This window comes from Sparus aurata, chromosome 18, assembly GCF_900880675.1.
Source record: "Sparus aurata chromosome 18, fSpaAur1.1, whole genome shotgun sequence".
NCBI lineage: Eukaryota > Metazoa > Chordata > Actinopteri > Spariformes > Sparidae > Sparus > Sparus aurata.
In genome coordinates this window covers 16,124,767-16,143,119 of record NC_044204.1, presented here as the reverse complement: position 1 = coordinate 16,143,119, position 18,353 = coordinate 16,124,767, and the positions used below count along the sequence as shown (strand labels likewise).

Genomic DNA, 18,353 nt, shown 5'->3' with positions numbered 1-18,353 from the left:
CCTCAGGTGCCACCATGAGCTTCAGCCGTGGTTTTGTGTCAATCATCTCAAAACACATTGGGTGGTTTGTCATGTCATTCAAGTTCTCTTCAGGATCAATTGTACTTAGCTTTCCATGTAGCTCCATCATATCGAAATAAGAATTCATCCAGAACTTGATAAAATAAGGATAATAAATACCTGCATAACCAATGACAACTGTATTTAATGTGACACTATATTAACTCATGAAGAAAAGTTTGTAGCCAGCTGTTCAGATCTGATGTAAGACCTGTGTCCTCGATTCTGCTTTATTCTTGTTTGTTTGTGAATTCTTTCCTGAAGGAATGCCTAAAATCTGAGGTTTTCCCAGAAATTTGAGGTCTCGGCTGTGAGATACTCCCCGGAGTCGAGCCAAGTGAGCCCTTGTATAATCGTCTGTGATGTGACTTTGAGGATAACTGCTGGTCCCAGCCCAGTATAAAATGTCTAGACAATCTGCGCTAGAAGAACTGGCTGGACTGCATTGGTGGCCTACTTAGAGACACACATAACCACACACATGTGAAGGTATGAGGGGGCACGAGCATCTCTGAATATTGTGCGTGTGGTCAGTGTGTGCTTGCATAATACCCTGCGTGTGTCCTCATTTGCATATATGTCAATCAGTCTGTTTCCACATGTGTGTCACCCCGTTTCTGTTTCCTGCAGAGTATATGTCACTCACAAGGTTTGTGTCTGTGTGTGGGATTGAGTTCACGGGCTAGACCGGGCGACCTATATTACCAGCACGGCTACTACTGACATGGACACTGATGGACTGACTATAATCCCCGCTCACTCACTCACTCACACACTCACACAGCAAACCCCTTTAGCAAAGAGGTTTTATTTGAAGGCTGGAGGGTTGTACTACTCCAGGTAAAGCTAATAATACCACGTAGTCTAGTATCGGAGCTATTTTACCCAATCCCCTAACCAGAGTCATTAAACTCCGACCTTAACCTACTTCTAACTCTGGCATTGTAGCGAGTAACACCAGCAACTGTGCGTAAGAGTCTCAAGTACGGGAAAAGGCTAAAGAATGTAGCATGGCTTTCCAGCAATTAGAGAAGTAGTTTGATATCCACAAAGATGCCAATGTCAGTTATCCAGCAATATATGTTTACATTTATGCTAACATTAGCTTACATGAGCTAACATAAGCTACTAGATATACTAGCTGTGAAACCTGAGTTGGCCTGTTTTGAGAGATGGTCTGTTTTATCGCATATTAATTCAACTTTTCATTTACAGGACAAGGAATGGGTTATCCGTCCTTTAAAGGGGCTCTGTGGAACTTCTATGTTGTCAGTCGTTAGTTCATGTTAGCGGAATCCACTTTTAAACTAACGTTAGCTGCTGTTGCTCCCTGTTAGCAGCGCAGAGAGAGTAACTGAGGCGAGGACCGTGGCGGAAAGTCGAACCATTCCTTCACAAAGTAACCCACAGATTAGCAGCATTAAACAACTTCAACATATTGTTGGTTGGCAGGTTTTTCTACTTACTGATCTAGTAGAAACAATGCCGTCCCGGTGGTCAGGGGAAACACATATCATTGGGGAAACAGACATTTACAAACAGACACTACAGTCACGCTCTCCATCGAGTGAATGCCCGTCTGTTCACTCTTGTTATACCTCTGTCTCTGTCACGCTCCCTCTTCACTTCCTTTGCCTCCTCCAACAGTGGGGTTATCTTTCTCAATGTTCCTGTTTTGGTTGTGCAATGGCAGATGCGCTTTAATTGTGCCATAAAAATCCAGCCCGGTTGCAGAATAAATAGCATGGTGAAAGCGACTTTTACAGGGAGCCCATCTATACATGGATGGTGTCATTTACAACCATTGCTCTGTGCAATCGATATTTTCAAGTCAAAGCAGGACAGTGGTCTGCTGCAAGTTCAACTGCTGAAACTACAAACAGTTTTGGGCCACAAGAAGCTTTTCTTGTCTTAGCGACCACTCAAAGCACTTTTACCACACAAGTCAGCATTCACACACACGTTATACACTGGACAATACACGGCGCTACCTGCTCATCAGGAGCAATAACCATTCCTTCATACTCACACACCAATAGAAGAGCAACTGGGTGCAATGTGGTGTAATACCCCAGGGCTGGGCTTTTTAGTTTCCTGAAGGCAGGTGTCTCACTGTGGTACACTGTAGTCAAAAGCTGACGTTCCAACACTTTCCCATTTACTGGCGTGTTTTAAAGTTTTCTAAATTAGATTTTGATGATGATCAAATGTCAATTAGACCATCTTTTCCAAGGGTAGCTCTTCTGTAGTTCAACTGCCTCCAAATTGAAGTAATTGGTATCTTTTAAGCTGTGCCTCCCTGACCCAGATACTATGATAACCACTTATAGTTTTTATTCTAAGATACTCATCACTGAGAATTTTGTAATTGTATGTTTTGTAATTGACAGTCTGTTCAGTGAGATGTCACCTGGCACCACTCTTAGTCATTATGCAAAACTCCTTTATGCAACAATGACTGGCTAAACTTCAAAGATCTGGTTGCCTGACACGGTTATCAAATCTGTTGCTCTGAGTCACAGTTCAAAAAGCCATCCTCTGTTGGTTTATGTGATCGAATGATCCCTCGATAGACATTACATGACATTACAGTTTGTGTAAGAGCTGAACAGGTTTACCTGCGCTGCACCTGCATCAGATTGGGAGGAGTGAGTTGGTGGTAAACTGTTGATTTAGTTCCAAGCATTTAGGAAGACTCTAGCTCAGTGCCAGCAGTCACCTTGAGGGTATGTTGCAGTGTGTGCGGGGATTTGTTAAGGTGTCTGTGGAAAAAAAGCATTCACCAAACCCAAACTTCCCTTCCATGCAACCCATGTTAACTGTCCTCACGACTTACATTACACACAAGCAGCTGCCTGTGTGCCCGCACATCCAGTGTAGCCTTACCAAAGATTGTTGCATGACTATTCATACAAGAAGTAATGATTCACTCCTGTTTCTGGTGCAAAAAACCTTATATAAATAAACTTATATAAAGCCGTTTTGAGACTGTCACATAACTGCTTCCCTTGACACATAATAGGTAACTGCAGCATTTTGTTGCAGGACACATACTTGTTATTTTCCTTGTGTAATTAGATGAACAGAACCAGAGCACGGTGGCCTTTAAAAGTCCAAACCCACAGGTTAATTACTGCTCCATAATACTTACCACAGCTGGCCTAGTTTGATAACTAAACCAAACAAACGGCACTAAAACAGTTACCTAATCCCCCGATGAAGGTGATAGAAATTCACCTCATTCGATTAATATAGTTTGATCCTCGGGTAATGGTTTGTCAATTAGTGGGACTGTCTTCAAATATTTTACCTGATGAAAACTTGTAGCAGAAAATATGGAGTAGATGCTGTACAGTTACTCTGGTGTACACCATTTAATACTGTACATTTTAATTACTACGTGTTAGTGTTACAGTACAGTGTGAGGCACATGTCTACATATTTCTGGCTCTTATCTCTGTTTTCTTTCTCTGAAATTTTTAGCAGTTTATTTTTAAGTAATTGATTGAATTTTAAGTAAATGACAGCAAAGAATTGCAAGAGCTGTAATTCAAGAAAAACACGTGTTTTCACTTTTATTCATGTTTTAATCATTTAAATAATGTGTTTGGAAATTAATTTGAATGTATCATTAGGTGCACCAAAATAATGTGCTGGTTCATCTAAGTGAAGAAGTTGGGCACACATATGCAACCATTATGAAAGATAAGTCTGCAGCCCTGAGATCAGTTATCAAAGTAATGCAGATTTATTTTTATTTTTTTTCACATTTTTACTTTTTATATTTTGTAAATTCTTACTCTTATTTTCTTAGAATTGATTATCTGTTTTCAGATTTTCTTATAATTTCTCTACACTGTGCCATTTTTATTATAGACAGAGTATCTTTGTGTTAACACCATTTACCCTTGTGTAGTGTTTCTGATTCTTATTTCACCACTACTCACCTTCTTCTACACACTTTAAGCAGTCTGGGCCCTTCTTATCTTACTGATCTTAATAGTGCTGATAGATCCCAGATTTTTTTTTTTTTTCATATGTAAAGTAGGTCAATGGTTTTCAACCTGAGGGTCGGGGCCGGAGGCAGTTAGAGATCATTTCCAGGGGTCGCCAGATGGTGGAGGACAAAAAAAATAAAAATAACAACAACATGTATTAAACTGGAAAATGTTTTTTACATTACATTGCCTGTACCGGTAATATGATTTGCTTTAATGTTGATTTTGAAATAAACAGTCTATGGTCATTTTGCCGCTTTCAGGATGTTATGAGATCCAGCGGGGGAGTTGCAAACACCAGCCTGGTTTCTGTGTTGGGTCAGGACCTGACGGAGGTTTAGAAGCAGCACTGCTTTACGTTAAAGTCCTGACCTCTCTTAGGATGGGGGGCATTCCACCACACTGCAATGACAGTGGACACTGAAATAAAATTTGAACATGATTTACTTTTAATACTTTTCTTTAATTTAAAAATGTAAAACTCCTTATTATGTTTGTATCTCGGTGACCCCCGTCGGTCCCACCTGGTCCCCCCCTCCACACACGCTGACCCGCCTGTGTTATGTGGACTGTGGCTCAGACAGGCTCCGGCCCTCGGCCCCGACACTCCAACTGTTACATGGCTGCTCGTTTTATAACAGTTTTCCTGAAGTCGTCCAATGAGAACAGCTGGTGGGCGTCACGTGACAAAACTTTTACATAACAGTTTTTTTTTTTTCTCCCCTGAGCTGCTCCATTGAGAATTCCGTGGGTACTTCCTGGAGCACGGCGTCAGGGCGCAGTGGAGTCACAGCCTCACAGCAGCGAACATGAATGGCAGTGGAGGTGTTGGTCACATTCACAGGTAAGGGGACAGACTTCATACAACCGCGGGACATCATGGGGACTGAGAGTGAGAGCATGCTGCAGCTTGCGGCAGAGGCTTTCCAATCGAAAAACTTCGACCTGGCTGCGGATATTTACCAGTGCCAGCTTGCGGGTCTTGGGGATGCGGGGAGCCGGCAGGAGATGATGGTGAAGCGGGCTGACGCGCTGGCCTTCGGGGGCAAACTGACCGAGGCTTTCGAGGTTTACCGACAAGCTTCGGAGACAGAGAGACTGAGACCCGTCCACCTGTCCAACCTCATAGAGTACCTGTCGGACAGTATCAGGAGGCAGGACGGAGACAGTCAGGGCAGGATCCAGAGGAGAGGAGAGGAGGCAGCTGGGTGCCAGGGAGGGTACGAGGACCTCTCCTGTCGGATATGCCTGAGCTTTCTGTACGAGCCCGTGACTCTGCCGTGCGGACACTGCTTCTGTAAGAAGTGTCTGGAGAGGGAGAGGAAGGAGAAGGAGCAGCCGGTGATGTGTAAGGAGTGCCGGGACAGCTCCAGGGTGGCCGACGTCCAGAGCTACCGGGTCAATGTGGTCCTCAGCAACCTGCTGGCCAAGTGGTTCCCGACCCAGCACCAGGCCGGCCAGCTGAGGCGCGAGGGCAACGGACTGTACTCCGAGAAGAAGATGGAGGCAGCGCTGGAGAAATACAACCAAGCCATCATGATAGGTAGGAGCGTAGTGACATTGTGTCTTGGAAACTTTCTTTACACAACAATGTAGCTGCTGTGACACACTTAACAGTTACGTGTGTCGGAGCTGACTCCATGTTTGTGCCACTTTATTAACTGCGCGTTTCTCTCGTTACTTAGCTTTTCGCCTCATAACATCGGGTCAGCTCACTTGTCACGAGGCCGCAATGAAACAAATAGTCAGTTATAACACATGACTAAGTTTCATAAGTGCGCTACATACTGCGTGTGACGGTGACACAGTTTCACCGGGGCTGTGAGCCTCTGCCGGCGCGTCACAGTACTCCGTCTCTAGCCATGTGTTGGATAACAGCGTTATATAGGCTGGGCCAGTGGACCAAACATTGCGTAAGCACGTAACCCGCCTTATTGTGTAACGTCAACCAATGATTCAGGCAAATGTGGGTCAAGGGTATTATTGCAGGTCACCAGGAGGGGGACAGTTATGCTTCCCTCACAGTCAGGCTTTATACAAGCAGGGCTGGTGGTGAAGAGGTGAACTGTGACCTACATAACATGATTGTTTGTAGTCGTGGAATAACTTCCTGTGTTGTTCAGGCATGTATTAATCAGGACCCCCCGGGCTGGATGGTCATTTCTGTACCACCAACATACACACTGAATTCTGTTTTCTTTAATTGATAGAGCTATTAGAAATGTATTCTTGAAATACAGTTTGAGTAGTGTGGACTACTGAACTGTAGCGTGTCCTCTGGTGCAGGCAGACATCTTTAATGGCTGGGATAGTTGACCTGACCTCATTTGGCTGCACTGGGCTGTTCAACTGCAGCTCACAGTCGCTCTTCATCAGAGCCAGACTGATATCTACAGCTAGTAATGGCTGATATCCGCCTATCACAGATATTACAGTGCTGGCATATATGTTGTCCATAGATTTCATTGGCCACTCCTTTGAAAAGAGCATCACTTTTTAATAAAGCATGATGAGTTAAAAGTGCACTTGGTAGTTTTGGGGTTGAAATTTTAATCAGAAGAGAAAGCTCTTCATTGACTGACAAACTAAATAAACAAACTCTGTTTCCATGACTGAATAAACTGAATAAACAAACTCACCTTGTTTATATGTGGCGGACCCTGCCAGAGTTTCTCTAGCCAGCTGATAGGCTGGATTGATCAGTCAGGATTATTCACCCACACCCACATCTCTGTACACCGGGTGACCCACCAGTAGAGCTTTTATCTGCCAGCTGCTACGGTGGAGCTACTCAGATACCAACAATGACACTAATAGCAGAGGATTGTCCTGTGCTGTTTTTGCGCACCACAGTGTTATTCAAAGTGATTCTGCACGGTTAGCAAAATGTTTTGATAAATGATGACAAAGTGTGACATAACTGTCTAATTTTGAATAAACCAGCTTTAAAAACTGCAGTGAATCCCAGAAGCGGCCGGTAGTGGATGTTGATCTATGATCCAGGTGGAGGTTTTAAGTTCTACCTCATTAACTGCATCGCTCTGACTCATATGTACTTATTCAACAAAGGCGTCCGAATCATAATGGAAAAACACAAATAATTAATTTGTGCAAAGCAAAAAAGAATTAGTGCGTGTGGTCCCTCAGAATTTGTTCTGCACATTAGCCTGTTTATCAGTGTGTTTAATGAAAATATATTTTATGCTCTTAAAAAAGGTGCTTAAATAATGTTTGTACTGGACTGCTCGATTGTGTGAGTGTGTGTGTGTGTGCTATGTGGGAATTATGCTTGGGTTGTGTTAAGGGATGAAGCAGGTATGGCTAAGGTCAGGGTTGGCCTCCATGGAATTAATGCATGTCAGTACATGTCGTTAGAGTTATAATTAGCTTTGGTGTGTGTGTGTGTGTGTGTGTGTGTGTGAAACAAAGCAGCTTTGTTGAAAATCAGCACTGCGCAGTGATAACTGCGATAAACAATTTAAAATAGCACTCTTCACTCGAGGCGTCTCCCACACGGCATTCATCGTTTTATTGTTTTGTTGATTATACTGCTCGGTCCTGTGCAGAATCGTGGCATGTATCTTGCTCTGGTTCCCATAGGGCTAACTGCGACATTTGCATAAGTTTTTATAGTTATGAAACCTGGAATGTGGGTGACCTTGATAGTGCTGCATGGTTTTGTAATGCATGTTTTTTCACACCATGTTTTGTAACGTGGACACCGATCCGATCCAGTGAATTTAGCTTTTAAAGACAAGGAAATAAAAAAAAGTCACCCATGCAGTATGTTGTGAAGTAGTTGTCTTAGGATGGAGCTCGTATATCTTATAGAGAATGTAAAGGTTTTAATCTGTGGGAAAGAGACACTTGTATTTATTAACATATAACTATTATATATGTATTTATATGATAAAACTATACATAATTGATTCAGTGTTAAGGTAATTTGTTAAGCAAAAATGTGCTTTTCTGCTTTCTCTTTATGCCATAATTGTAAATGTAATATATCTATTAATATATATAAATTTAAAATATACATTTTTAAAAACGATTTTCAGTTTACTAAGATATAAAACAGAGAGTTTCTGCAGAAAGTCCTCACGTTTGAGAAGCTGAAACTATAGAATGAAACCACACAATGATTGGCTTACCGGTCGTGATTTCTTTTAAATAAGCTGCACACAACTGCCGGTTGTCATTACTGGTAAGCTAGGTAGCTCAGTTAGCCTTGCAGCTAGCAGTTAGCACGGGAGCACTGGACAGCCAGGTGCTAGCTGGTGAGCGGGTAACTTCAGTAAATATCTCTGAAACACAATACATATTCACATTCTGTTGATAATTGTTGCTTTGTGTTAGATCATTGTTAATTGAATTTCGTTGGGTTTAAGACTTTATCAGACAAACAGGGGCGGCTGTAGCTCAGTGGGTAGAGCTGCTGGACTAGTGATCGGAAGGTCACTGGTTCGGATCCCGGCTCCCCTGGGGTGGAACTGAGCTACATGCCGAAGTATCCTTGAGCAAGATACTGAACCCCCAAATTGCTCCTGATGCGCAGTTGGCACCTGTGTGGCAGCCACTGCCATCAGTAAGGGTCCTGCAATGAGCTGGCGACTCGTTCAGGGTGTGCCCTGGCCTTCGCCCACAGTCACTGGATTTGGCCCCAGTAACCTCCCCTGAAAAAAGGGGAGATAAAAACATATCCGCAACCCTCACGGAAAAAGAAAACGGAACAGACAAACACAAACAGCAGCTTTTTTTTACTGTCAATCAATAAAGAACGAAATTTGCAACAAACTAACTGACTGACTGACTGTCCCTTCTCTCCTCCTCAGCACCCATGGACCACATACTGTTCAGTAATCGCTCCCAGATCCACTCCACTCTCAGACACTATGAGAGCGCTCTGAGAGATGCTGAGATGGCCTGCAGACTCATGCCTCTCTGGTCCAAGGTATTGCACACAACTACGTTTTCCTTTTCAGCCTTATACATGAATATATAATTATTAGTTTATGCTAATAAAATGTGAAAAAAATCATATATCTTCCTTTTGCCCGCAGGGTCATGTTCGTAAGGCCCAGGCCCTGGTGTCGCTGGGCAGGACGGAGGAAGCTCTGAGAGAGTACCTGATGTGTCTGTCCATAGAGCCCGACTGTAGACTGGCCAAGACTGAGGTTAACAAGGTAAATCCAACATTAGAACTGCAGTCATCTCCTTGTGAATCCAGTTGCGGCAGCTTATTTGAAAGAAATCACGACACATAAAAAATAATGATCTGAATAATGATCAGTCATTGTCTGGTATCTCCCCTCAGCTCCTCAGTGATCTCCTGGCTCCAGTTATAGATCAGGTACCCGAACACATCTCAGACTGCAATACAGTGTGTTTCAGAGCACACATCAAAAACAGCATTAACACTCCCTCCCAGGTAAGGGCTGCTCTACCGCTGTTAATCAGCATGGCATTGGGGAGAAATGAGGTTTCATTGCCCTCTCCTTCCATACTTTCCTCAGAACTTCAGTTCCAGCTTGTTGTCGTCAGAGTTCGGCCTAGCCTTCACCCCTCCATTGTCTGAGAGGTCGGAGGGATGCGAGATCAGACATCAGGGAGAGCCTAAGGTCGGGCGGCTCGACCAGTGTTTACTGCTTAAGCGGAAACGGAGGAGCACGGAGGAGGAGGATGAGAAGGAAGGACGGGAGAGGGGCGACTGTCACAAGAGATCCAAGTCTGGTGAGCTTTTGAAATTTGTGCACAAGCACACACACTCTTACTGTTAGACGACTTCATGTCTTATCATGTGCTTGACATGTATCATGTGTTTGATTATCTCTCTATCAGGGCCAGCAGAGGTGAATGAATCTTCGGTCGGTGATGTCTTGGACCCGACAGATCTGGAGTGTTCTCTTTGCATGAGGTGAGATTAACTTTACGGCTCGATTCAGAACACTGACTTTATTATACACCATGCAATGAATCACTTAGCAGTTGTGCTGTGCTAAATTGCCACTTAGGGTTATATAGTCTGTAATAAAACAATGTGACATACAGTAGCTTTTAGGGCATCAGTATCTGCTGTTTGTTTTGGCTAGTAGCCTGTGTGGTACCAGACCGCTAGATGTTAACACCCAAGATTCTCAAATATGAGGACTTGCTGTTTTTTTTTTAATGTGTTATATCTTGAATATCTTTGTGCTTTTGGTCAAACACGAAAGAGAATGTTTGTAAAATGTCACCTTGTTTCCCTCCCAGAATTTTCTACGAGCCGGTGACAACGCCCTGCGGTCACACCTTCTGTCTTCAGTGTCTGGAGAGATGTCTGGACCACAACCCAATGTGTCCACTTTGTAAAGAGGAGCTGTCAGAGGTAAGAAGGATCTTAAAATCTGTTAACCTCAATGTGGAACCAATTTGGATCATCTTTATGTAACTTAACGCCAGGGGCTGATATGGAACTAAAAACACAGCTGGTGACCTGCCATGACTGTACTGAATGTAACTGAGAGAGGAAACACTGGATGTTATGACGGCATTGATGCAGAAACAAACTTTTATTTGGATCGTTTATGTCATGGCAGAAACCCAATAGGAATTGGGCATATCTGATTGTTGCTAGAGTGAGGAAGATTTCAGATAAGTGCGACAAATAGAGAGCAGGCCTTAATGTGGATGTAGTTGAAAAAATGTGTCCCAAACTCTACATGTATGTGATACAGTCTCCGTGTGTGTGTCCCTCTCCAGTACCTGGTCCAGAGGCAGTACTGTAAGACGGTATTAATGGAGACCCTGATATCTAAGTATCTCCCCTCTGAGCTCATGGAAAGACAGAAAATCCACCAGGACGAGATAGCTGAGCTCTCAAAGTAAGTCTGCTCTCCCCCACTGTCTCTTTATCTGCGCCGTATGTAGCCTGTTTTCTTTTTCTCATGCCAAACCTAATTTTATGTGTGTGAGTATGTCAGGAAGACATGAACAATCTCATGTGAATACACCTCTCTGCTGTCTGACCTACTGACCCACTGTAGAAAACACACATGTCTGACACACTAACCTCTTTGTGCACGTCACATAAGGCAATCAAGTGTCAGTCCCTGGAGGCTGCAACAGACTTGTGTCTCCAATAAATAACTTCTCTTAGACTGGGCCAGCCTCACTCAACCCAGTTTTTTTTTTTTATGCATTTGACCTAGAAGTCAGTTGTGATTAATGCTGCAGATGCAGTTTTATTTTTATTTTTATTTTATTAAATTAAATTATGATTTTTATAATTAATAATCATTTTTAAATTATTTTAAAGATTGATGTGGAGACAGGATGTTCATTTTTTACCTTACCAACACACTCCTTTTATTCTTGTCTCCCCTCAGTCTTAACAAGAATGTGCCTATATTCGTGTGCACCATGGCCTTCCCCACTGTGCCGTGTCCTCTCCATATCTTCGAGCCCTGCTACAGGCTGATGATTCGCCGATGCATGGAGACGGGAACCAACTGCTTTGGCATGTGTCTGGCAGACAACCTCAAAGGGTCAGTGCAAGGATGTGCTTTCTTCTGCGCTTAAGTTTCAGAGTCTGTATCCATGATCTCTATAACATCGCGTCCTCTTCCTCTGGCTGTCTCCAGGTTTGCAGACTATGGGTGCCTGTTGGAGATCCGCGATGTGAAGTTCTTCTCCGACGGCCGTTCTGTTGTGGACACTGTCGGCAGACGGAGGTTTAAAGTCATTCAGCACCGTGAGAGGGATGGATACAACACAGCTGATATAGAGTACCTGGAGGATGTTAAGGTATGGTGGGAGGTGTGGCTGGAGGGAGAGGGTATTAAAACAAGACAAAAAGATATGAGAAGATGCTATAGCTCAAACGTGTGTGTGTGCAGGTGGAGGGCATGGCAGAGCGGGAGCTGCAGTCTCTACATGACACAGTGTACGACCAGGCCCTGGTGTGGGTCAACTCCCTGAAGGCAGAGCAGAAGGAACGCATTGAAGGACACTTTGGACCCATGCCTCGGAAAGACTCTGTGCTTCAGGTACACACACACAATTAGCAAAGTCACATTTGTCATATGATAGTTTTAGAAATCAATCATAAGTCGCTGTTGCTGTATACTTTATGTGATGCAGCATCCACTGAAAACGCGTCTGTACAAAACATTTTATTTATGTAGCACATTTCATGATACATTAATACAATTTGTAAAATTACATTAGAAAAAGGAAACCAAGGCATTAAGAACATGTAGATGACAAACAACTTCAACAGAGAATAAAAGCAGTTCTCCTTAATTTTCACACTGTGTCCTCTCTTTCTCTTCCTCCCTTCAGACCACTCCCAACGGTCCCTCGTGGTGTTGGTGGCTACTAGCGGTTTTCCCGTTAGAAGGCCGAGCCCAGCTGCCGTTCCTGGCCCTCACCTCTCTGAAAGATCGCCTCAGCGGCATCCGCAAGGTGCTGCTCTTCATGGCCCACAGCAAGCCCCGGTGACATGCTCTCTACAAGTGTGCGTCCACCTGGAAAAATGCAGTAAACCACCTGCCCCCTTCCTCTGCAGCAGCAGTTGACCTGTTGCTCGTGCTTTTTGATGCACAAAGAACTGACGTTGGTGTCGCTGCACCTTCCACGTTGTAGCACCGTCCCATTTTGGAAAAGTAGCAATGACTTCACCCAGACACCAACAGCAAACTTTAACCTTCAAACAAAGCAGCGGCAAAGATGACATAGATATCTTCCATGCATAATGTTCTCTTGACCACATGCAGACATAAGCTACGTTCAGACAGGAGGGAACTCTTCTTTTACGTGACTCATTTGGGTTGAAGCAGAATCATTACTTCCCCTTTAACATTGGATGTCACTGTATCAACGCTACATGCGCACATGCTAAGTGTATGTTTATGTCTTCGTGTGAACAGCAACAAGCTATTGTGCTGATATGTCCTCATTTGTCCGGGGTGTATTGTTGCCTTTCTGGCCCTCTTCCATTTTTTATAGCTGTTCCTCTTGACACACCGAAAAAAAAAAACAAACACCTGATATGTGTGATTGAACTGAGCTGCCTATCTGAACATAGCTTTTAAAAGCAAAGACAAAGCAAATTGTCCAGTTCACAATCAAACAATGGCTGCAACTGCCATCAATTCAACCAATCAGCGTCCCCCAAACTGTCTGTCTTTAAATGTCCTCATAAATTTTGCAAAAGACCAAATAATGAATTTGCCTTTTTGTGTTAATGCACTCACCACAGCTGAGTATATAATTATATGACACCGATTAGAAATGACTATTTGTAGTGATTGAAACTCATTTGCTGATTTGAAATCTCTGTGAATGGTGTAAACCTTTGTGTTTACTAGTTTCCACCTACACCGTAACTTTAACAACAATCAGCTATTCTGTCTTCCTCAACTTCCTTCCTCGCTTCCTTTCCTGTCTGACATCCTGCAGCTGAATAACTATGGACTGAACCTTTACATTGGCGTGCTTTAAGGCTCTTGTTCTTGTGTTTTTACTCATCCATTTTTTAAGAATTTGTTGGATATTTTTTTTCTCCATTATTTATTTTTGTCATTATTTATGCATGCAGTGACATTGTTTACATTTCACAGAAAGAGATGTTGAGCTGCTCACTTTCCAAAGGCAATTGTTTAACGTAGTATTTGAACCCAAACGTCAGACTTTAACTCTTGGAAAATACGCTATCAAGAGGGGGTGATGACTCTGAGCCAAAATGGCTGCTGCTGAAAACTGCACAGGGCAAACTCTTGAAACTGGAGTTGAGGGAAGTTTCTTTCCCAAACCATCTATTTTTAGGTCACTGGTGACCCAAACTGTGTAGTATTTTTATTGGCCTGCCACAATCCGAGCTATGTTGACTTAAACATATTTGGCTGTCAGCCGCCTCCCTATACGGGTGTAACGAGAACCTGACAGTGATACAGGAAGCAACATCTGCATTTCTGATACCATTATGTCCTACGTGTATTTATTCAGTATTTATTCTATACTTATTTTGCACTTCCACTTTAAGTAAGGGAAAGAAACAGGCCTCAGGATTGAATAAAATCAGGATTTGGATTACCACAGAATGAAGTTAAATCTTCTGGTGGATAAATTGGCAAACAGTCTCCAAGTGTGAGTTTATTCTCATTATCTAGCAGGCCAAGACTACTGCAAAAGAACTCCCTCCGTGTGAGTAAAGGCCAGTGCCTTAATGATAAGGTTAATTTTTCCCCCCTTTGTGGTGATTTGTTTGTTCATCAAACATGGTTTTGACAGAAAGAAAATAAGTAAAAAAATATATATAATTAATTTTGAGAAGATCCACGAGTGAATTTCTGAGGAAGAAAGATGTTGTTTGATAAATATAGAGGCCTTCATGATGTCTGTGACATGACTGTTTTTACACGGCAAGGAGCTCGTCTCTGGAAAACACGAGATTTTGTTGAGCTTTGCCTTCAGAAACTTTTATTTTGTATACATGTGTTTGATTTTACATGTTTCTATGTCAATCGAGTTCTTTTATATTTTATAATTTTTTTCTTCACTTGCTAGTGTGTTTGTCTCTCCTCATTTCATGTGTAACAGTACAGAGTGTCATGTCAAATTATCCACGTGTATTATTTTGTATTGAAAGGGCCAAAGCCATGTCATATGGAGAAACTGATAAAGTGCAAGACCACAAACTTTTAAAATTTCCCCCCTTAATGATATTCTAGTGGTGCGTGATTAGAGTTCTTCAGCACAATTGTTAAATGTTTTTTTGCATTTATAAATACTTTTGGGAATTTGGAAAGTACTGACAAAACAAAAACAATTGGTTTCAATTGGGTTGCAACGATATGAGATTTTCATGGTACAGAAACCACTGAGAAAATATCACATTAAACTTCAAAATTATATATAATTATAGTTTGACTGACAGTAATTATAGAGATTTATTGGTGAACAAAAGCTCTTACTGAATATTATGTCCCTGACAGATGATATTGTTTTGTAATAACCGATATGATAGAATTCATTAGTGTTGACAAGCGAATGCACATGATAAACTGCAACTTTTGGACCACGATATACCTTGAAAATGTAACACCGCTGCAACTCTACCTCTTCACCTTGAATAGAATCATTGCCCCCAGTAATGTCAGTGATATCCACACTGGTAACCACTTGGAAGCTACAACGAATTAGCTCACACTGGGCAGGAAAGGGAAAAGCAATAATACAAAAATAATCACTTCCAGTGTAAAAGCATATCACAGACTCAAGAGTTGAAGGTACCTCCTGAAAGAGGTAAAGGGAAAATCCACCTGAAATTGAATCACGTCTGTTTTTGCCATTATATTTTCTGTTTGTGAGTAAAAGCGCCAGACTAAAATGTAGAAACTCCCACTGCCCCATGTATTCATGTGACGAACAGCCAGTGTTGTGTCATTTTGTAATTAGTGAGACTTTTCCCCATCCAGAAATTTGAACGATGACACCTAAATGGATTTTGGTTTAAAACTGATTATCTGTGAACTATTGGTCATCCGTGACAGCAGTTCTAGTGCCTTAAGTTTGACTTCTTCCATTTCTACTTTGATGTATGAACTGCTATGGTGATGTTTTGTGTGACAGCTTAGTTTTCCCTAAATTGCACCTGAAGAGAATCACATTACTTTGAAACAGTTCCAGAAGAGATGTCATCAAAACAAAATGGCATCAGATCAATCAATCATCTTGCTTATAATTGGATGAGAAGATCAAATCTACTCTCATGTCCAATCAGCCAATTTCCCAGGAGTTCAATCTGTGCTTTGATTAGACTGACTGGGCGTGTAGGATTTCCAAGAATCAGATTACTTAACAGGCTGGAGGGTTGAAATTAATTCGCTAATCATTTGTCCCCTCATAAACATCACCATTGTAGGATTGAGTTGACTTAACATCAACAGTAACTGAAGCAACTACAGTGGTAACTGTGTTTTTTTTAAAATAAATGGAAATGGATTTTGTTGCTGATGAGATCCAACGTGTTTGGAACATCACAGAGACGAGTTCAGAGAGAGGAGAAGATGTTAAATAGGAAACAGCAAAGGTTATAAGCTACGACCCAGTTGGGACATGAACACAGTGACATTCAAGTATGGAATTCTTAAAGTTCAGGACGGTTTTAGCTTGATGGCACCATTTTGACGTCATGTAGCACTCCAAACTCGTGATAACTTTGATCATGCCGACAAACTGGCGCCGACACATACCTCTCCTTTCTGCTTCTTTCATGCAAAAGTAAAACAATGCAGATGTTGGTGAAGTTGGATCTTTATTTCGATCTGTTGTTATCAAGCTATGCAAAAAAAACAAAAAACAGCAGGATGATGGATTATTGCCCGTCGATATCTTGAACTTTTCAGAATTCAGTCTCTGACATTTTGTTGAAGTGTGACTACCTCTGGTGTCCTCCTAGAGCACTTCCACAAAGAGAGAGCGGGAAAATATGCTTGGTTGTGGCATTTTTCCTGTCATTCTTGTTTAATCTGTGTTGAACGTGTCATTTGAGAGTCGAAACAATTTTTTGCGGAACATCTGTGGTCCAAAATGTCTTTTGCCCATGTTAATGTGCAACATTCTCACTTCACACGTGAGATGAGAGATTACTGTTATTGTTGTCGACTAAAACTGCAAAGCTCTCAATTGAAAGGTTTCTCTGTGTAATGTGTTTGATACTGAGCTCAAATGTTTGAACTGTGTGAAGGAGAGCTTGATTTATCTTACCTGGCAATTTGAACATCTTGTTGTTAAAGTGCGTTGACATACAGCTCTAGTATGGAAGAACATGGCTACAAATGACAATATATCACATTCTTGCTTAGCTAACCACAAATTCTTCGTCTCTACGCTGCCAAGCGCTCCTCATGTTCTCAAATGTTTGCACTGACTTCAGTGACTACACTGCCTGCTTATTTCAAAGGTTGTTATTCTCCTGTAGGACTTCATGGCCTCTAAATGTGTCTGGGTGAATTTGCACAAGATGAATGTATGTGTGTGTCGACATCTCTCTGATATTTCCTGTATATGTCTGTTTTTGATAGTAAGACTTTATTAGGTCTGATGTTAGGTCCGCAAAATTACAGTCTGCAGTTTGTGAATAAACCAAAAGGTTTGTGTTCTTCTGAGCACAGTGGACTGAAAGAGAGTGTGACGTCTCCTTTGTTTGTGCTCTGCAGGGCCGGCTGAGTTTATTAGATAGTCGGGGTTAGATTACTGAGTTTTTGTTCAATAATTCACATGATGAATCAAACTCCTCAGCATGAGCAGAATTGTTTCAAAGCACAATTGTCCATGAAGTGATTGATTACTTGGTTCAGTAACTGTCCTTGTTAAAACATTCAAAATGTGTAGTTTTTGAGATTTAAGTAAATAAAATATAAATATATATTTGAAAAAATAAATTAACATATAACAGTAGTAACAAAAGGCTTAACAAGGGGTAAAGTAGGAAAAAAGGTTAACCTAGCGTATCATAAAGCATAAAGACTGGACATTGGTAAACAGCTCTGTCCACAGTGTGACTATCCACTCATCACCACCTCTAAACTTGACTAATTAACATGTTATACTTGGTTTGTTTAAAGCTGCTACAAGGAACTTTCATGTTGTGTTGCATCTGGCACCCCCTGTGGACAGAAGTGGTACAAGCACCACCGACTCCAGTCATCAAGATCTTGATCTGAAGCTCACCTATGCATTTGTTTTGGAAGTGAGTTTTGTTTAATACCGGTTTTATTTTTCGATTACAGGATACATGCCTATTTAATAACACATTATGTATCTATATATCTATTTGTGGCTAAGAAGATTAATAACTGTAATATGACAAACTTTTAGTGCTGTTCATACATTGAGGTGACATGTAATCCTACAGCTAACAGACTCAGCTGATTGGGGATGGTAATGTTAAGCTAAAGCTAAAGTACTTTGTACTAAAATTTACATTCCCATTGAATTTTCCATTTTATTGATTCATTTATTTCTACTTAAAGTAACTAATCAGTCTGTTGGCGAAAAACTTGATGACTCACTCTGAATTACAGCCCATGACTCAGCTCGCTTGCATAAAGAAGCAGAAATGTATAAGGAAATGTGAAAAGAGAAAATACAGATACACATAAATACATTTAAAAATGAATAAATTAAATGGAAAATGAAATAGCAAAATAAATAAAATGGGGAGTTCATACAAAAGTAAATTCAGATGCAAATAAAACCAGAAATGTCAATTCATGATACATCTTACAAACAAATAATTCCTTCACTTAATTT

At 41.6% G+C, this 18,353-nt stretch overlaps 1 protein-coding gene across 2 annotated transcripts; it reads left to right on the top strand.

Moving 5' to 3' along the window:
* The first annotated feature begins 299 nt into the window (after positions 1–299).
* Positions 300–17,222, top strand: LOC115569250 (LON peptidase N-terminal domain and RING finger protein 3-like). Of its 2 annotated transcripts, XM_030397254.1 has the most exons (13): positions 300–549; positions 4,787–5,601; positions 8,891–9,009; positions 9,119–9,241; positions 9,373–9,486; positions 9,572–9,788; positions 9,897–9,972; positions 10,308–10,422; positions 10,797–10,918; positions 11,423–11,581; positions 11,678–11,840; positions 11,933–12,082; positions 12,378–17,222. In XM_030397254.1, the coding sequence occupies exons 2-13, from the start codon at positions 4,872–4,874 to the stop codon at positions 12,534–12,536; spliced, it is 2,247 nt and encodes a 748-aa protein (XP_030253114.1). In that variant the 5' UTR covers positions 300–549; positions 4,787–4,871; the 3' UTR covers positions 12,537–17,222. The 2 variants fall into 2 exon arrangements, with proteins under 2 accessions (XP_030253114.1, XP_030253113.1); XM_030397253.1 differs by lacking the exon at positions 300–549 and having other exon boundaries at positions 4,699–5,601.
* The last annotated feature ends 1,131 nt before the right edge of the window (positions 17,223–18,353 follow it).